Source organism: Colossoma macropomum, unplaced genomic scaffold (assembly GCF_904425465.1).
Source record: "Colossoma macropomum unplaced genomic scaffold, Colossoma_macropomum, whole genome shotgun sequence".
Lineage (NCBI taxonomy): Eukaryota > Metazoa > Chordata > Actinopteri > Characiformes > Serrasalmidae > Colossoma > Colossoma macropomum.
In genome coordinates, this window is record NW_023495386.1 from 323,802 (window position 1) to 345,334 (window position 21,533).

General features: G+C 40.2%; 1 protein-coding gene across 4 annotated transcripts in view; it reads left to right on the forward strand.

The window, feature by feature from the left end:
* The first annotated feature begins 14,705 nt into the window (after positions 1-14,705).
* Positions 14,706-21,533, forward strand: part of LOC118801963 (myosin-7-like) — a 46,224-nt gene continuing 39,396 nt past the window's right edge. Inside the window, exons 1-6 of one of the 4 annotated variants that reach the window (XM_036562374.1) lie at positions 14,706-14,726; positions 14,883-14,934; positions 15,095-15,302; positions 17,591-17,734; positions 17,821-17,977; positions 20,173-20,200. In XM_036562374.1, the coding sequence (XP_036418267.1) occupies positions 15,102-15,302; positions 17,591-17,734; positions 17,821-17,977; positions 20,173-20,200 (530 nt within the window). In that variant the 5' untranslated portion in view covers positions 14,706-14,726; positions 14,883-14,934; positions 15,095-15,101. Of the gene's footprint in view, positions 14,727-14,882; positions 14,935-15,094; positions 15,303-17,590; positions 17,735-17,820; positions 17,978-20,172; positions 20,201-21,533 lie in introns of those variants that run through there. The other 3 variants (XM_036562376.1, XM_036562377.1, XM_036562378.1) reach the window with 3 other exon arrangements.

Here is a 21,533-nt window from a genome sequence, read left to right on the forward strand (position 1 = left end):
TTTCACTGGCCTGCCATGGTAACACTGTCATTATAGGCTGCACTGTACCTATCAGTGTGCGCCCCGCTAATGTAATGTCTCGGTCAGTAGAGTTGGCAATACCTATCTTGATGACTGGATTGCCTCCCTTCCTGATGTGAAATTAGTGTGTCGCTAAGTTTAAGCCCTTCTGGCTACTGAGGGTTTAGGTCTGGTTCAAAGATCATAATGGTGTCATCTTTCAGTGGCTGAGAAACTATACAACACTCTGCTTGGACAACACTTTGCTTTGGAATCACTATTCCCATTCTCTTTGTTTTCACTACATACTCACATGCCTGCCCAGCACCAACTGCCCGTATTAGTGCTCTGACCTTGCTTTTCTTAAGACCAGGGAAAGCCGTACTAAACTGCTTTGTCTTTTCAGTGTTACTCAGAATGTGCTCGATTACATTGAACCATATGATGGGATGTGACAGTTGCCAACCCTTCATCACCAGCACTGGAATGGTTAACTCGTGTGACCTTACGCAGATGTGAGCCTGAAAGAAGTTTCTATCCATCCCAGGTATGGCACGCTGGTTCCATTCGCTGTTGTCAATGTCAGACTATCAGGTGTGTCAATCAGCTCTGACACATCTCTCGTCTCTGCATTTGGCAGATACTCCTCCTTTCCTTTTCATCAATGATACAGAAATGGGATCCAGCGTCCCACAGAGCTTGGGTCCTGTGGCCATTTAAGTAGCATTCAACTAGACCAACTAATGACATTACTTTACAGGGCAAGGAGGAGGACAGTAGAGCCAGGGTGCTGTCTCTTCTAGATGATTTTAAAGGTTTTCCAGATGAGGGCGCTCTTTGACAATTTGGCGATCTATGGGACTTTTTTCTAGATATTGCTAACACTTGCCCTGTTGAGTTATTTCATCTGATTGAAGGTGGTTGTTTAGACAACCCACATCCTCTGATCTTACCGCTAGCTTGGAAGTGGTCATTACTTTCCTCAGTGATAGCAGTGTGTGCATCTTTCATCATTTCCACTCTGCTGGCAGGAAAAACATCGTCTTGGAGCACGAACAGAGCCTCTGAATTGCAAGTTTGATTCACACTGAGGTTGCATTGACATATAACTCTGAGGCTGACTGAAGGAATTCTGGGCTGAGTGGTTCTGTTGTGACGCAGCACGTGGCTGGTTGTTTACACCGTCCCTCTCTGGTTCTCTGTGCACAGGAGGAATATGGGGTTGCTGCACATAGACTGGCTGTTGCTGTATTCTTTCTTTAATCTGAGCTATCTCTAAACCCAAGCTACTCAGGGAAGCTACACTTGCTCTCAGCTCTTTCAACTCTTTCAGCATGTCAGGTGGCACTTTTGGTGTGTTCTCCTTGATGGAGCACTTACAGGATTGTGTGTCCTCCGGCTGAACCATGTGTACGGCTGCAGCTGCCTGAGATGCATGAGTTTTCTTTTTATTCCTTCTCTCTGCCTCTGTTGCACAGGCAACATTTAATCGTTCCAACAGTAGCTCATCTGGGGTTCCAGTATTCACTAAGGCTACGTTTACACAGCAGGTAAAAGTGGCCCAAATCCGATCTTTTTCCTCATTTGTGACACAGATATGTCATTTGTGTGGCAGTGTGAACAGCAAAAAAATGCATTGAATCTGACATTTTCAATTCCGACTTGATACGCTTTCATATGTGGTACTGAAATCCGATACGTCGATCTGCGGCAATGCGACTCCATCTGAACAGCCAAATCGGAATTGATGTGACTTCTACGTCAATCCAACTCTACATTCACCTTAATTTCGTGCTGCTGAGACTCATAAACATTTAGGCTGATGTTTCTGTACCAGAAAATTAGAAGAGACTCATCGCAACCGTTCCGTGTTCGAAGAGGTTTCGAACGGAACGGCCAAATGCAGCCAAAGGAGACTGAGGCTGCAGTATCAGAGAACAGTTAAAAGAATCTGAGTACACGAACCAAAAATGTGACCGTGGCCGAAGAACGTGCCCTTTTTCCGGTGAACTCAAACACGTTGTGGGTATTGTATTTTATTGGATTCCTACCTAAATAGAGGGAGTAAGAGACCACGGATAAAACATAAGTGCAGTTTCCTTATAGACGGCTTTATCTTGAATAAAGAAAAGGCCTTGATCGCCCCCTAAAGTGTGGATCAAGGCATAGCCAATCGATTGCAGATCACCATAGTAAGGACTAATGGTAGATTTCCTATTTTAAAGAACAGCTAAGCTTTATGTCTTTCAATACTCTGGATCATGGATTAACCATCATTTTTCCTACTTTTTACACATGAAATCTCAAATGGTTCCAGAGTTATGAGTCTACCACCAATTAATGCTGCCTGATGTGTCCAGGTGAGATTACATTCTGTCCAGCAGGTAGATAACCACATCATTCACTCCAATGCCATCCTGATATGCAAACTGTAGAGGGTTGAGAGCTGTTCTGACCAGAGGTCTCAGATGAGCTAGGATGAGCCTTTCAGGTGTCTTCATTAAGTGGGAGGTCAGTGCAACCAGTCGATAATCATTCAGTGATATCGGTTGCCTTTTCTTGGGGACGGGAACCACATAAGATGTTTTCCATATAACTGGGACTCTCTTCAGGCTGAAGCTCAGATTGAAGAAATTCCACACAGCTGCTGTGCACACAGTTTCAGTGCCCTGGGTTCAATGCCATCAGGTCCTGCAGCTTTGCTCTGCTTGAATTTTTTCAGTTCCTTCTTCACCTGATTAGCAGTGAATGTATTATCACTGGACATTCCAGTTGTGGGGGGTGGGTGAGAGGAGTCCACTGCAGACAGTGGTTGCTGATGGTCACAGGTGTTAATGGCTGTGTGGAAGAGGGTTAGGCTGTGAATGGCCCATGGTGTAGTTGTGTAGGTGTATTATCTCATGCTTCGTATCACTGCCCTGGTTAAACTTTTTCAACCCTGTTTTCAAGTCTGCCAACAAGATTTATTATTGGGGCAAGAACAGCACAATTCAATTCAATTCAATTCAACTTTATTGTCATTATACTGAAACAGGGTTGTACAGTACAACGAAACACTTTTAGGCTAGATCTCCAGTGCAATTACAGACAACATAGTGCAAGACAGGACATAGTGCAAGACAGGACATAGTGCAGGGACATAGAACAATAAATACAGAAAATAAATACAAGTATATACACTGCAGTAGGTGTGCTGGTACTTTAACACTGTTAATATAACAGTAGGTGCAATAGGGTATGTAGAGGCCAGGGAGCAACAAACTATGGGTTAAAGTGCATGGTGCATACAGTCTCTGAGTTGATGGCGATCTGAGGGATAGTAGGGGGAGGACAGAGGTCAGTCTGTTAATCAGGTTGAGGTTGGTGTGAAGTAGTGTGAACAGAGGTCAGTCTGTATGAGTTCAGGTTGAGGGTAGTGTAGCTGGTGACACCAGTTTAACAGCACGGGGGAAAAAGCTGTTTCTGAGTCTGGTGGTTCTGGCTCTGATGTTCCTGTACCTCCTTCCAGATGGCAGAGGCTGGAACAGCGGATGGCTGGGGTGTGTGGGGTCGGAGGAGATGCAGAGGGCCTTCCTCAGACATCTCTTGCTGTAAAGGTCCTGCATGGGTGGGAGGGCAGCCGCGGTGATGCGCTCTGGGCAGTTTTCACCACTCTCTCAGAATGCTCTCCACAGTGGATCTGTAGAAGTTGCAGAGAAGCTGTTGTGGCAGGTTGACTCTCTTCAGCCGTCGGAGGAAGTGGAGCCGTTGCTGTGCTTTCCTGATGATGTGGGATGTGTTCAGTGACCAGGTGAGATCCTCAGAAATGTGGACCCCGAGGAACTTGAAGCTGCTCACTCTCTCCACCGTCGTGCCCTCAATGCTCAGCGGTGCATGCACTCTGCTCCCCCGCCTGAAGTCAACAATCAGCTCCTTGGTTTTGCTGACATTGAGGGAGAGGTTGTTGGCAGTGCACCATTCAGCGAGGAGCTTCACTTCTTCCCTGTATGCTCCCTCATCATCGTTGGTGATGTTGCCGATGACTGTAGTGTCGTCCACAAACTTGATGATGGTGTTGGTGCTGTGCTTGGCAGAGCAGTCTTGGGTGTACAGGGTGAAGAGCAGTGGTGAGAGTACGCAGCCTTGTGGGCATCCGGTGCTGAGTGTGAGGGTGGGGGAGGTGTGGTCACCCATTCTGACAGACTGTGGTCTGCCAGTGAGGAAGTCCATGATCCAGTTGCAGAGGGAGTTAGTTATTCCAAGGATGTTGAGCTTGGAGACCAGTCTGGATGGGATGATGGTGTTGAAAGCGGAGCTGAAGTCAACAAACAGCATTCTGACGTATGTGTTTGTTCCCTCCAGATGGTTGAGTGCGGTGTGCATTGCCAAGGCGACAGCATCGTCCGTAGATCTGTTTGCCCGGTATGCAAACTGGTGTGGGTCCAGGGTGCTCGGGAGGCTGTTCTTTATGTGATGGAGGATCAGCCTCTCAAAACACTTCATCACTATGGGTGTGAGAGCGATGGGACAGTAGTCATTCAGGCAGGAGATGTTGGTTTTCTTTGGAATGGGGACAATGGTTGTTGTTCTAAAGCAGGCAGGGGCGATGGACTGCGCCAGTGGGACATTATAAATGTCTGTGAAGGGTGTCGTGAGTTGGTTGGCACACACTTTTATTACTCTGCCTGGGATACCGTCTGGACCAGCTGCCTTCCGGGTAGGAACCCGCGACAGTGCTCTCCACACCTCTTCTGTAGCCAGGGTTAGTGGCTCATCTGTGGTGGTGGAGGGCAGGGCACTGGTGGTTGGATGCTCTAGAGCAGTGTCCTCAAAGCGGGCAAAAAAGGTGTTGAGTTCAGCGGGAAGGGATGCGTCTGTGCATGGAGAGCTGTTAGTTTGACTCTTGTAGTCAGTAACAGCTTGGATTCCTTGCCACATTCGCCTGGGGTCCGAGTTGACGTTGAAGTAGGCTGCAATTTGTGTGCTGTAGGTGCGTTTAGCAGCTCTGATGCCAGCCTTCAGGTTGTGTCTGGCAACTTTGAGTTCTTCACTGTTGCCAGATTTAAAAGCTGCATCTCAAGCTTTCAGCAGACCTCGGACGTCACTGTTCATCCATGGCTTTTGGTTTGGAAGTGTGCGAATTTGCTTTGTTTCAGTCACATCATCCAGACACTTCTTGATGAACCCTGTGACAGATGATGCATATTCATTAACATCAACAAGAGAGTCCCTGGTGGCTGCTGCTTTAAACACATCCCAGTCAGTACACTCAAAGCAGTCCTGCAGAGCTGACTCCGCTCCTTCTGGCCATATATGGACAGTTCTCACGCTGGATTTAACCCGTTTCAGAAGCTGCTGATAGGTTGGTTTCAGGAAAAGTGAAATGTGATCACTTTTTCCAAACGAAGGCAGAGGAATGGATTGGTATCCACTCTGAACATTTGAGTAAACATGGTCCAAAGTGTTTTCACCTCGTGTTGAGCAGGAGACGTGCTGATGGAGCCTGGGGCAGACTGTTCTCAGATCAGTCTGATTGAAATCACCCGCGATGATGAGCGCTGCCTCGGGATGCCGGGACTGCTGCGCGCTGATAGCATTAGCTAGCCTGGCTAGCGCTAGCTTAGCATCAGCTTGCAGTGGTATGTAAACAGCCCAGATGAGGATAACGCTGAACGCAGAAGAGCGAATTCTAGATCTGGAGAGCAGAACCGCTCGACCTTAGTAGACCGAAGCCTTAGTCACAAAGACTGCTGAACGCTGGAAGTGACTAAAGTGACATTCTGTGACCGTGATGCTTATGCATTTGCATGATATGTAAAGAAAAACAGAAGAGCAGCTGTTCCTCAGGTGACTGAGAATGCAGGATGTGATCAGACTGTGTAATGAAAGAACAGTGTGCACACTTGAGAGTTCCATGGTGCAAAAACCATAACACTGATGTGGGGGAAAAAGTGATATGGTCACATGAGCCATCCTTCGCCATACTCTCCCTGAATAGGCAAGTGTATGTGTAGGGCACACCAAGAAAACGGTACAGGCCTGAATGCTTGACCCCTACAGCGAGAGACTCCAGCAGAATCATGCTGTGGTGGGAATTTTGCTGGAATGAATAAACATTTCTATGCTGATGAGAGTCTTCTCCAGGATTACAGTACTCCTATTCACAGGGCAAAAGGAGTCACTAAAAGGTTTGATGTGTTTGAAAATTATGTAAATCATATGCTATGGCCTTTGCAGTCACCAGATATCAGCCCAAGTGAACACATATGAGATATTTTGGACCACCATGTTAAACAGTGCTTTATAGCACCATCATCAAAACAAAATCAAGTCTTTTGGTGTTCCTTTGGTCCAGCCCAGTTCCACAGACTTATAAAATGTATGTTTCTGTTTGTGGACTTTAGCTCGGCATTCAACACCATAGTGCCAGAGCTGCTGGAGGTCAGACTATCCCAGCTATCTTTGCCAGATCCCATCTGCCAGTGAATCACAGATTTCCTGATAAACAGGAGACTGCAGGTGTGCCAGACCTTTGGATCCTAAATACCACAAGGTATCACAAGGTTGTGTGCTCTTACCCAGTGTCTACACCAATGACTGTGTCTCTAAGGAACCAGCTGTAAAGACCCTGAAGTTTGCAGAAAACACAACCATGGTGGGCCTCATAGCCAACGATGATAAGTCTGCCTACAAAAAGGAAGTCAAGCAGCTGGTTTCCTGGCGCAGTAGCAACCAACTGTTGCTGAACATGCAAAAGACTGTGGAGATGGTGGAGGACTTTAGGCACAACCCCCCTCCCTACTCCCTTTAACATCAATGCTTCTGTGGTTTCCACTGTGGAGTCACTCAAGTTCTTAGGCACTACAATATCCAGGGACCTGAAGTAGGGGAAAAATATGGTCTCCATGGCCAAGAGAGCACAGCAGAGAATGTTCTTCCTGAGACAGATGAAGAAATTCAACCTGCTGCAGAGCCAGATAATCCAGTATTATACAACGATCAGTCACCGAGTCCATCCTCACATCATCCATCATGGGGGCAGTCGTGGGCTGGAGGTTAGGAAACAGCCATATGACAAGAAGGTTGCCAGTTCGATCCCCTCAGCTAACAGTCCATGACTGAAGTGCCCTTAAGCAAGGCACCTAACCCCCAGTTGCTCCCTGGGCGCCATGGATAGGGCTGCCCACTGCTCTGGGCAAATGTGCTCACTGCCCCCTAGTGTGTGTGTTCACTAATGTGCATGTATGTGGGTGTTTCACTGCACGGATGGGTTAAATGCAGAGGTCTAATTCCACAGTGTGCAAACACAGTTGGCTGATGGTTCTGAATATATAATTATATATATATCCATAACCCTCTGGTTTGGCTCCTCTACCTTAAAAGAATGATCTACACTCCAGTGCATAATCAGGACAGCTGAGAGGAATATTGGATGTAGTCTGCCAATGGTTCAGGACATCTACAACAGCAAGGTGATAAAGCTCACTGGTAGAATTACAGCCGACTGACCTCATCCTAAAGATTATCTCTTCCAGGCACATCCCTGTGAGAGAAGATTTCAGGGCCATCAAAACCAGCACAAGCAGACATGCTAACTTTTTCCCTCAGGGCTGTAGCGCTCATTAACCACAGTGAATATCTCACACTTTAAACTTAAACTGAACTTAACGAACCTCCTTACTGAATTACAGTATAACTCCTCTGTAACATAATGCCTACTTGAACAACAGTGTAGATGTTAATTTTTACTGTATATTTATTCTGTGTACACCGATCAGACACAACTTTATAACCACCTCCTTGTTTCTATGCTCATTGTCCATTTTATCAGCTCCACTTACTATATAGGTGCACTTTGTAGTTCTACAATTACAGACTGTAGTCCATCTGTTTCTCTGCATACTTTGTTAGGCCCCTTTTACCCTGTTCTTCAGTGGTCAGGACCCCCATGGACCCTCACAGAGCAGGTACTATTTGGGTGGTGGATCATTCTCAGCACTGCAGTAAGACTGATGTGGTGGTGGTATGTTAGTGTGTGTTGCGCTGGTCTGAGTGGACCAGACACAGCAGTGCTGCTGTGTTATGTTATGCCTGATTGGTGTATAATAGTCATTATAAAATGTCTACTCAGACTTGCATATGTACAGATACTGATATCTGCACATGTACAGATAGTCATGCATCTTTTAACTCCTTTTACATGGCTCTTTGTTATTCTTTATTTTATTTATTGTATTTTTATTTTATTTGTCCCTCAATTTAACATTCTGTGTGTTTGTGTGGTCTGTTCAGTATGTTACGTGTCATACATGTGTGCACTCACCAAGACAAATTCCTTGTATGTGTAATATACTTGGCGAAATAAAGTGATTCTGATGCCAAAGCACACTGAAGCTGTTCTGGTGGCTCGTAGTGGCCCAGCACCTTACTAAGATGCTTTATGTTTTCATTCATCTGTATTTTCTTGTAATAATACCCAGTATTTTGCTTTGTTCATATTGTAAAAAATTAAAAGTAAGGTCAACTTATTTTGTTCAAGTTAATTCAAGCTGAGGGTGCTGGGGTTCAGCTATATCAAACTTCTTAGTTCAGCCAAAAGTTCACATTATTTTTCAATCTCATTTTTTCCTAATGTTTTCAATGCCAATTTCTGACCACTAGATAGGACATTCTTACCTTTTCCCAAGTAACATTTCCCACAGTGTATTTAAAAGTATTTAAAAACAGGGATAAAATGCAAGGGCAGCATTATCTCAGTATTCCCAAAATGGTGGGCTTCTATTCAGCTTGGGCTTTGGTATTTTAACTACAATATTCAAGTTTTTGACTGTGGAAGCGGTAAATTATGTTGGACTACACTAAAACTAACCTGAAGTAAAATTCACATATTAACCCAAAATTTAGTTTATTCAGTTAAAATATTCATGTTACATAGGCCAACATAGTTTTTCAGTTAAATCTTTTACAGTGCATAGCATGTTTCACCAATGTGTTTCACTGTGGGGATGGAGCTTTGCCCTGTTACCCAGTTATTCTTTGTTTAGGAATATAAGCTGTGACCACTGGGACAAGTCTATGTTTGTAAAGAATGAGATTCAGTTGAGTCAAGTTCTTTCACCCCAAACACACCCAATCATGCTTTTATAGACCTTGCTTTGTGCACTGGGGCACAGTCAAGCTGGAACAGAAAAGGGCCTTCCCCAAACTGTTCCCACAAAGTTGGAAGCATATAATTGTCCAAAATGCTTCAGCATACCAAGACATTAAGATTCCCTTCACTGGAACAAAGGGCCCCTGAAAAATAACCCCATTGCATTATCCCTTCTCTACCAAACTTTACAGTTGGCACAATGCAGTCATGGAGGTAACATTCTCCTGACATTTATCAAACCCAGACTCGTCCATCAGGCTGCCAGAAAGAGAAGCGTGATTGGTCACTCCACAGAATATCTTTCCACTGCTCCAGAGTCCAGTGGCAGCATACTTCACACCTCTGAGCTCATCAGTATGACCCATTCTACTGCCAGTGTCTACTGAGATTGCAAAGCTATGATCTTAATTTTATCCACCTGTCAGCAATAGGTGTGGCTGAAACACTTGAACTCAATAATTAGATGGGGTGTCTCAATGCTTTTGTCCATATAGTGTATAATGGTCTCAAATTACACATACAGTTGTTTGCAAACATTTGGGTTCCCCTGGTCAAATTGTTGTCTAATTGTTTTGTCAAAATAAGTTCACATTCTCTACAGAGAACATACTTCTGCACTTTTTAATGCACAGTTACTGTTTATTTGCTGAATTAAACATACTGAAACAAAACAAAACAAAATTTGATCTGTGCACAAGTTTTTTTCTCAGCAAATAAACAGAAATTGTGCACTAACATTTGCAGAAAAATGTCATATTTAGGTTTGTTCCTTGAAGAGGATGTGTTATTTTCATGTCTCAACAAAACATGTAATTTAACTAGGAGTATCCAAACGTTTGCACATGACTATATAATAAGGCTGCACAAATTGTGAAATCAATATTGACCACAAATGAAGGCTGTGTATAAGCAGTGCAGGAAAAAGAAACAGAGAAAGCCATTAATAATTATATAAAAAACACAGAGTCTGGTAAAAGATTTTATTCTGACAGCCAATCAATCAAAGTAAAGCAGTGCCCTGCTCCAAAAATGCTGAATTTCAGGTAACTAATGTGCTGAGAGAATATGTGCAAATAGTGCAACTGTGTCAGAGGCAACAGAAATAGGGGAAGAGAGAAACAGAGATGATACGAGTGCACATTAAGAACATGCTTGGTCCATTTGTCATCTCTGTTCAGTTTTCAAAGCTTTAAAAAATTAAAGTAAACAGCATTATTAGCTAATGTAAGCTAACATTCAAGTGAGCAGTGAAACTGTGTGAAGAATAAAGATGAATGTCTGCACACTGTGTTAAGAAAGCTCCCTCATTTATTACAGTTTCGACCACTATGGACTTTGTCAGGCAAAAAAAGTGGTAGAAACATTGCTATAATAAATGAAGGACATTCATCCTCTTCAGTAATCCTAAAATAATAATCACATTCTTCAGTAATCTCTTTTGTGTCCTGCACCTATGCTAAATGGAGGAATGTACATGCACTTTCTTTGGATTTTGTAGTCTCAGGTATCAAGTCAAGTCAAGTCAAAGTTTATTTATATAGCGCTTTTTACAACAGGTGTTGTCACAAAGCATCTTTACAGAAAAATCCGGGTCCAAGGCCCCATGAGCAAGCCAATGGCGACAATGGCAAGTAAGAACTCCTTAAGAGCAAGAGGAAGAAACCTTGAGAGGAACCAAGACTCAAAAGGGGAACCCATCCTCCTCTGGTCGACACTGGATAGGAAATAGCATTACTATAAAATATAAGAATACGAAACGGGGAAAATAGGTGGAGCAATGGTTACTTAAATAGTTTTTGCATCAGCAGCAGTAGCATCAGGGTCAGTTCATGCAGGTGAGGTTTGCACAGTGTTGTACAGCGTGATGCTCCAAAGTGTTCAAAACGGTCCAGAAGGCTGAAACAGTCCAGAAGGCTGGCAAGCAGTGGGCACCTGATTAAGGCAGAAGAAGCAACAGCATCAGACCGCACAGGATGGGGAGTTGTTCAACTCGGCAAAGAAAAAGAAAACACACAGAGATAGTTCTTGAAGAGTGACAGGGTTAACAGAGTGCAGCAGACTCCGGCAGGTCTAGTTATTACAGCCTAACTAAAAAGGAGAAACCAGAAAGGTAAAAGAGACATGAGGGCTCCCTGAGATGTCAGCACCCCTCTGCTCCACCGTCAGCAAACTTGAGTGAACGCATAAGAGTAGCGGGACAACAGCACCAACACTCCCAGTTTACCATAATACTCTATGTCCATGAACCCCCAGATCTGCACCTTTTATCTAACAGGAAAAACTAATTACCAAAGGCTTGACTAAACAAGTATGTTTTTAGCCTAGACTTAAAGACTGAGGCTGTGTCTGAGTCCTGAACACTGGCTGGAAGATTATTCCAAAGCTGGGGGGCTTTGTATGAGAAGGCTCTCCCCCCTGATGTAACTTTATTAATTCTAGGTACTAATAGTACGCCAGCACCTTGTGATCTAAGTAGGCATGATGGTTCATAGCATGAGAGAAGTTCACTCAGGTACTGAGGGGCGAGTCCGTTTAGAGCTTTATATGTCAGTAAAAGAATTTTGTAATCGATGCAAAATTTAACTGGCAACCAGTATAGGTTTGATAAAACTGGGCTGATACGGTCAAACTTTCTGGTTTTTGTGAGGACTCTGGCTGCTGCTTTCTGGACTAGCTGAAGCTTGTTAAGGCTTTTGGTGGAAAATCCAGACAGCAGGGCATTAAAGTAATCTAGCCTTGAGGTAATAAATGCATGAACTAGCTTTTCTGCATCCTGTAGAGACAATTCATTTCTTAGTTTAGCAATATCGCGGAAATGGAGGAAGGCTATTCTAGTAATATTTGATACATGTGCGTTGAAGGACAGATCAGGATCTATCGTGACACTGGGATTTTTTACAGATGAACCTGACGCAACTGAGAAACTATTAAGTGTTAAGTGTAGATAGTTTGTTTTTAGCAGCTTTTGGACAAGAAGCAGAACCTCTGTTTTTCTGAGTTAAGTAGGAGAAAGTTACTCGACATCCAGTCTTTTATGTCTTTTATAAAGTCCTCAATCTTGCTAAGTTGAAATTTATCATCTGGTTTGCTTGCTATATACAACTTTGTGTCATTGGCATAGCAGTGGAAGTGGCATAGCAGTGGAGTCAAGTGTGTTTCAATTCAAATGTGTTTGTATGTGTTATTTTTTGACGATTTGACGATAGTGATTAAACTTACAAAAAAGTAAGCAAGCTGTAGAAAATATATGGATATTTGTATTTTTGAGTAGTTAGCTTGAACTATGAGATTAAAGCCAAGTTAATGTTACCAGAGTAAGGGACTGCTTATCAGTCATAATCAGACATTCAGACATTGCACACAGTATCTGTCTGCACAGCACAACATACAGGCACATGAAGTGTGCTGAAAAGCCTCTCTGGTCAAGAGCTAATGTTGGCTTTGCATTCAGTGCAGTGGAGACATCTCCTGATAACTTGACGAGAACCATCAACGCTCTGAAATGCCACTACATCACACGTGCCTCACACTATGGACTTTTTTGGAAGCTTCCAATTTTAAATGCACACTGCTATCAGCACAGAAAAATAAATACATATCAGTTCTATTTCTGGATACAATTAAGATATTATTAAGAAATTGCAGAAAGAAATACATCTAAAACATAATGTGAATCATTACTCCATTTGTTCAACTTGTCACTGCAAAACAAAGTTGTAATAGACAAACCATGGAATCATACATGTGCATGTTCTGTTGAACACAAATAAACACTGCTGTACTGCATCATCCCAACAGAACACTTATCCAGGGCTTGATCTATTAAGAAAAGAACAGAAACATGACAGAATGCTGGAGGTTCAGAGCACAACTCGTAAAACCAGACACAAGGCACCCTTAATCTGAGACACAAACAATTACAAGGCAAGCCATTATGATGTTATGGTAGAAAACATAAAAGACATATAAACAATGTGCATACAGACTGCAATACATATCCAGTTTTAAATTTTCAGCTTTTAAGTATAAGAATATATGAAGTAGTCCTCATACCAGCAGAGAAATGAAGAGAACTGGCACTGTGGCCTGATCATGGCCAAACTAGTTAAATGTAGTGAGGGAATGTTCAATTGACTTTACACAACGATGCATTCACAACTCAACTTTATCATCATCAACATTATTATCCTCCTCTATCCAATTTCCTATTTATCATATTATTGCAAACCACAAGAGGTTGCACACTTGTTAACCATAATAGCAGCAAAGTGACATTTAATATAAATAGCCTAAACATCAGCATGGTGCAAACTTCATTTAAATTAATGAAATGACTCCCCTTTGAGTAAACATAGGTCTTTACCACAGAGACAAATACAAAGCTGATGTTTTTTGTAATTTGATTTTGGCTTGCTTTTAACAGTTGGAATTTTCTAAGGTGGAAATGTACAGTGGGCCCATAGTTCAGTATGTATCACAGTTTTTGGGCCATGGTATTGGTATGGTTTTGGTATCTATATATTTAAGAAAAAAATAAAAACATAACCCTTTAAACAACTCTTGATTTTGCCTATAGATATAGATAGTCCTTTTCCTTCTCTATTTTAAGCAGAGAAAAAGCTAGATAGGGGATCAATTTGGAGCTGAAATGCAGGAGGGGACACTGTATAGGCTACCGCACACTGGATGTGCCACGAGTCATGTAGCAGAGCAGTGGTATAGAACACTGGCACGGAAAACTGATAAATGTTCAAGTTCCTTTTTTTATACTCTACTCATAAAAATTAAATGAAATAAAGCATTCAGCATCACTTATCATGCTTGGCATTACTACGTCTTCACAAACTCACTGTTCTTGAGCTGAAAGATATGAGCTGAAAAAGGCTGATAACGTTAGCTGAGGAGACTTACCATTAGCTGTTTACCTAGAAGACTGGCTGCTGGAGTTGCTGAGCACCACTGCTGACGCAAGTGCTGGTGCCACTGAGCATACCTTCCTTAAATTCAAAGGTTTTAATTTTTTGGATGCTGTGTGACACAACCAAACACATCCAGTGTGTGGTGGTGTTAACTTCTTTTTGTCTCATCATCGTCATGTTGTTTTTAGTTTTCCCTCTCTTTGCATACAGAGCACTGACAGGCTCCGGCAAAATTCTGACAGGCTCCAGAACTGTACTGTGGATCTGAATGTACAACGTACATTGTACACACTGCACACTTTTTGTTTTTAATTTTTGCTTGGTTCTATGAATTAAATTGAAGTTCTTGCTTGATTTTTTTCATGGAAATCAGTAGTGTGATCTACCAGGCCCTTGATGAGTTGGCGTGGAATGACCCATAAGTGAGTGGTAGATGAAGGGCTGGAGGACTAGAGACACAAAACAGATATGCAGCATTCCTGGCTGTCAGCCCAAACACTCAATATGGCACCTCTGAATGCTACAGAATCTCAGGTTGATGTGTTGAGTGAGTGAGCACGTTCCCTGGGAGGAGTCACGGAATAGTTGTGACCTTATAGGGTTAGGGTTGTACTGACTAAGTATTAGATATATACTCTTAAAAAACCACAGACTAGAGCTGCCACATTTGACCTTGGGTGAGTTTTCTCAGGATGTATATCTTTTACTTATGTTTCATGACTCTTCCTGCTCTCTTCTGATCCCACAGTGCCTCTATATGTTTATAATGTGCTGATACATGGCAACAGTAAACTGATTTGCGCTTGTGACCTTTTCCTGTCTCTTTATTTCAGGTTAAAGCACTGAAGCTTTCACCATTCTCTGCTTCCAGTAAGGCAAAAATAGGTATATTTCTACATCTGTACTCTATATAAAACCTGCAATACAGACACATTTGAAACAATGTGAAATATTTATAAATGTAACATTTCATAAATGTAGCACAAACACTTATTTCAGTTATCATCACTTTTCAAATCACATGACATCCTTTAAATTCTCTAAGAATAGCTATGGGAGACGCTGAAATGGCAGTGTTCGGGGCTGCAGCTCCTTATCTGCGGAAGTCAGAAAAGGAGCGCTTGGAGGCACAGACTCGTCCATTCGACATGAAGAAGGAATGTTTTGTGCCTGATCCTGTAGAGGAGTTTGTTAGGGCTACCGTCACCAGTCGTGAAGGAGACAAAGTGACTGTGCAAACAGAGACAGGGAAGGTCAGTCCAAAAACTGCATGTTATGTGTATTGCAATGTGCCTCTTATGTATGTTTTTGTATAAACAATATTCATATGTGCCTTACCTAATTGCTTAATGCAATTTTAAACTAAAGTAAAAATAAAAGCAGAGGATATTTATCTTAAGTCCAAGTCAGTTGTAAGTCATATCACACAATTTCCTGCTGTAGTTTCAACTTAATGCCTCATATTTTAAGTTGTTGTTAAACCAAACGGGCTATGTCATTGATGCATTTTGTAAATATTTGAACGTTATTTTACATAGTAAAACAAGGTATAAGTGGTATCAAAAGCAATGTCCAGGAATATTAAAAACTGTATAGAAAAGTTATGGATTTCAAAAAAAAAAAAATCTCATTTTATCTGAATAATAGCTTCAAATGTTAAGCATTCAGTAAACAGACTTTTAACACATTTTGAGTATGTTACTCCAATAAGGTCTAAATTAAGGGAACTATACAACTAATCAAGGATTTGTTAATCTAGGTTTTATTTTAAATTAAGATATGCTGCAGCAATCACAATTTCTTAACAAATCTGCAACTAAAATCTTAATCTGTGATTCAACTGTAACTTGTAATTAGTTTGCCACAATAAATTTACCAAAGTAGATACAGCAGCATTACTCTTAGGATTAACCATTATTAATACACCCCTCTTCCTTTTGGAGTGAAAACAAGCATTGGGCTACAATAAAAACAGCCCTCAAAGGCAAAGAAAAAACAGACATTCTAACAATCCAATATCTATAACCTTCAAGGGAGTGACAAGGACAGGCTTAGCTAACCCTGAGAAGACTGCTTAAAATAAACACAAAACCCGTTGGTAATTTGAATTGAAATGTTGAGTTTTGAGATTAATTGTAAATTCACAAACATGCACCAGCCCCACATTACATTATTATATTGTACTGTGCAAGCGTCAGAAACCACATTTTTGTCTATGTACTTTCTATTTACTGTCAATGTCACTGACATTGTTACCCTTCAAAGTTACAGTAATATTAACACAAGCAACAATCCACACACTGCTTTGCAAACATCTGTCCACTGTGAAAAGCAGTATAAAATCTAAATCTAATTTAATTTAATAATCTTCTTGCATAATAAAGTTATGTAATATTAAAAAATTAGTTTTTAAAGTAATGAATCATTCAAAATCTGCTAGACCTCTAAAACTGTCACCATCACACATGCAGAACTTAAAGCTTTCATCTTTTAGATGTAAGAGAAAATTTTGGAAGTGTTTACAAAAAGCATGGAAAAATATCCATGCAGATGTCTTCGAAAAAGTGAAAGCAAGTCTCCCAAAAAGAATGGAAGCTGTAATAAATGCACAGGAAGGACACATTAAATACTGAAATAAATGTTGCATTATGTTTAGTTGTTGAGGCTTCTGTGTAATTGTCTGTTAAATACATGCTTCCTTCTCTTTCATGATGCAGAAAACATTATATCTTGATAACTTGTACATAAAGGCTGTTTTGACTGGAAATTAAAGAAATGAAAGGGTGGTCTCTGACTGTTGCACAGTACTGGTTACATGTGTTTAATGTAGAAAACATCACTTTATAAAGTTGTCACTCTGACACTCACAACAATAGTTTGGAGTCAACTGCAAGTTTATTGAAACAAACTCACATTCGACCTTCACAGCAGGAGACAAACAGGTGTGTAAGCCATCAGAACATTCAAGCCAATAACACCATCCAAAACTCAAAAACCAAAGTCCAGAGTAAAATGTCAAAACCAGGAAAGCGGAACAGGAGTAAGAATGCTCAGAACTGCATGACATGATCAAGACTTTGCAAGGAACATAACAGCTTATAAATGTGATGAAACTGGATTAATAGAAAAACCCTGATTTAACTCGTCTATATAACAATTACAGATATTTTAATGATTAATTATCATAATTATTATTTTTTAATTTCTAGCATTTCTAGACTGGTTGTGCAAGTCTTTAGTATGAAAATGGTAAGACATTCTGGAGTACAAAATTACTGCAAACTTATCATTGCAAACTTTTATCTTCTTTTCACTGTCACATTCACCTAATTTCATTAGTAAGACAAGGCTTGTTCTCCTAACCACAGACTAATCACAATATTTAGCAATTACAAGGTTAGAACAGGAACAAGTCTTTTACACAAATTCAAATTGTATTTGAAAACATTAAAAGCTTTACTACTAAATATATACAAAATATCAAATAATGCAGTTCACATTTATAGTTCAGTAATCTACTGAATGCTTTGTCATTTTTCAGACACAAAGTTTCAAGGACAGCCAGATTCTGCAACAGAATCCTCCCAAATTTGACAAAATTGAAGACATGGCCATGCTGACTTTTCTTCATGAGCCAGCTGTGTTATTTAATCTCAAAGAGCGTTACGCGGCGTGGATGATCTATGTGAGTACTTGAAGTTGCTTTAGATCAACTAAACAGTTGTATTATTATCTGAAAGACCTAACAATGAGCATTTCTTTCTCTCAAAGACATATTCAGGGCTGTTCTGTGTCACTGTCAACCCCTACAAATGGCTGCCAGTGTATAATCAGGAAGTGGTTATAGCCTACAGGGGCAAGAAGAGGAGTGAAGCTCCTCCTCACATATTCTCCATTTCTGATAATGCCTATCAGTATATGTTAGCAGGTAAACGCTAAACAATAATCTTCAATGAAGTAACTTCATTTGCAAGCACTATGCACTGTTCTTACATGTTTATAACTACACTTATAAGCACAGAAATTAACTACAGCAGAAAACAGTAAAAGAATGATGAACGGATGACTTGTAAATCTCAAAGTTTTTATTACAAATGTAATTTACCATTTGAAAATGTATTTCAATATACATTATGAATTTATTGTTTGTTTGTGCCTTTAGATAATTAGCAAGATATTTTATAGTAGTTGTGGTAGTTTGTTTTTGTAGGGCAGTTGTGTGTAAAAGGTGCAGTTCTCACAGACTCATTTATGAGTCAGTATGTAACAATCAGGACTGGACAAGGGATGGACACTAGTGCAGTAAGGTTTAATGATCAATGTACAAGGACAAATAGTAATAGAAAGACAAAATATGTCAGAAAGCACCATGAACAACAGACCTACTACACAAATGCAGGTAGCATATAGGTGCTCCAATTGTAGGTAGATATGCTAAGAAAAACTAAAGCTAGGCAAGTCAAAGAGCCAAGGTTAAGAAACACTGACTTAAACTGCAGAGATCTCAAGCACCCAGGATAAATTATTAACTGATATCAAGGTGAAGTCACAAACATAGTTCATTGACTTTTAAGTCAGACAGCAAGTTGTTTCTGTTACTTAATAGAGCAGTGTTACAACAACCACTTGATGTTCCTGACTAATTTGTTATCAGTATATATGAGCAATCCAAACATTGCTGTTGAAGGTCAAACAAGTTGTCTTTAGTGAAGCCTATCTTTTACGGCTAAAGTACGTTTAACCATTTGAGGTGTCCGTATTCAAATACTGAAATCATTATTTGGGTATTAATTTACACTTCATTATGATGGTCCAGAAACAATGCAAGCATATTTATGTGATAAAGTAACTTGTATTCCTCATCAACATTAGCTTATTGGCTCCTTTGAAGAGGCATCCTCTGTTACTCACCTGGCATGAAAACCTGAAAAAATAAATAAATACTAAAATATATTTTAACCTTCAGTGCTGTCGTCTAAAAAGTAAGGCTGCAGCCTTGTGTTAATTTTGGTATAAGTATGTATTTCCTTTTTTATTATTGTTTTTTTCTTCCCTGTGGTTAATCGGGTATCCAATTATTAACTTTTACATAAACCCAAATATTAGAATAAGTTGGAATGCACATCCCTAATAAGGAATAATACCATAAAAATTACATCTTGGGCTACCTCATTATGAACAAGCATTTTAATTGTTAAACTGTCCCAATGTTTTAGTCAAAGCTTTCTTTGAGTATGTTTCTTCAGAGGACAAATTTCTACACCATATTCACTAGTGCATAAGCTTTAAACTGTGCAAATATTTTGTCTATTCAACCTACAAAAAATACTACATGTAGTAGCAAGCAATTGAACTGGTTTTATCCAACTCAAGGAAGTACAAAGTTCTTGAATGAAACTTTATTCGTTCAGATTACTTAGTTGAGTTGAATAAGCCACAATGGCACCATTCAAAACCAGTTCAAGCCACAATGGTACCACACTTCAGGGAAAAAAAACTGTAGTTTAGTGGTATTTAGCAACTATCCTGTCTCTCTCCATCTCTTTTGCTTAAGTTTGACTTGCATCCACTGTTTATTTTGCCAATGTAGTTTAGCCACATTTGTCCACTATCTGGCCTCCTTTGTTAATTGTTCCTCATCTTCCATTTTAAAGTACTGATTGACAAACCACTTCAAGCACACACAGACTGCTAACAGGCCCTTAACCTAATATGATCGATCTGCGCAACTGCACTATTAGTTGTTATTTAGTTTTTTTTTTTAATGTGGTGCATTCATTATTTTGCCTACCCCCAAATTTACGGCATTGTCCAAATCTGTGGGATTATATTACAAACTTGCTATGACTATGAGAAAATTGGTACCTTTCATTAGGGTATCTCTTTTCAGTATAAATATCTGCTGGTATGACCACCTTTGACTGGGATTTCTTTCTAAAAAATAGAAAAGAAATTAGCAAAAAAACAAATAAATAATCAAGGATATGTCAGTCATCCATTCATCAATATTTACTGCTTTTACCTGCTCTCAAATAAAGTTATTAATTTGTTAATATTACTCTATGCAATTTTCTATAACCAATTTATTAACAAGCCTTTACTGCAATGTGTTCTTTCTTTTAGACCGTGAAAACCAGTCAATCCTGATCACGTAAGTTACTAACAAAGCACGATAATCTCTCAGAGCTAAATCTTCTATCATTTGTCCACTTACAGGAATAACAGATCTGCTCTTTTTAAGAAAGCAAGAGACAAAGCCTTTCAACCCTATATGGCCTTTTGACTCTTTTCCTGTTCATGGTATATGGCATTATAAATAAAAAGGAATCTAAATGAAAGCTTTTGTTTCACTATACATGCTATTAAAAATGTTTTTACCACACGTTTTAAGCATTGCCAGTTGCAATATAGTATGACAATGCCTCATACACTTACATTTTTTATGTCTACATCAGGGGTCTTTAATTAAAATTCAATAAGGTCCAATTAGAGAAAATATCCTCAAGCAAAGGTCCGGAACATCATAATGTCTAACTTGCATCATGATTCAGTGCCATACTGTATACTGAAGTAGCCTAGAAGTTATATCAACATCTTATGTAGTCAACAACTGAATGTCAAATTAAATACAATCCAAAGTACAATTCAGTAATTCTTAATAACATTAGTAATTTCAACAAAATTTATTGTCAGTTTTCTCTTTTTAGAGCATGCCATGTGAAAGAACTTCCCTCTGACTCACTCCGACTGCTGTGTCTCGCCTCGTCCCTCCACTGTGTGTGTGTCACTCACTCGAGTCTCAGTTACAATGCATGCAATTGGTCTGTGAGTTTCCCGGCCACTAAAGCAGTATCGTAAAGGCTAGAAAAGTTACACTGATTAAAATAGGACCACCCCTTCGAAATTAAATAATTTTCCATAGTTTATTGGTTATAGGTCCAGGTCCGCATAGGACAGCATCTGGGTCCTACATCATATTGCATTTATAATACAAATTTGTGAAAAATCTTATCTTGACCTGTCAGATCTTAAGACAAAAAAGATAAGAAGTTTCTGTAGAATGGCCCCAGGTCCATAACTAAAGATTTAATTCCAGTTTACTTAGAACAGCGTAAAACAGCGAGAAAGAACACAGGCTCTCCTAAACTAGGTTTTTAAGAGCTCGAAGTTCAAAGATGAGTAAGATACAAAATGAATAAGATAACAACTAAAGAAAAATTTTGAGCACTAAAGTGTTTCTCGTTACACAGCATCTTCAAAGCCCTTACCCTTGCTACCTCCGGAAGTTTCATCTACACGTCATTATGGAACACCAATACTGTGCCGTTGTCATTAGATATAGCTACACTAGCCAGAAGCCATTGCTAACAGTGACTATTATCCCAAACTGTTATCCAGCTAACTTAGAGCAGCTTTCTGCATCGTATTTACCAGCAATTTTTGTACTCATGTCTTTAAAAAGCCAATACTACAGACAATGCACC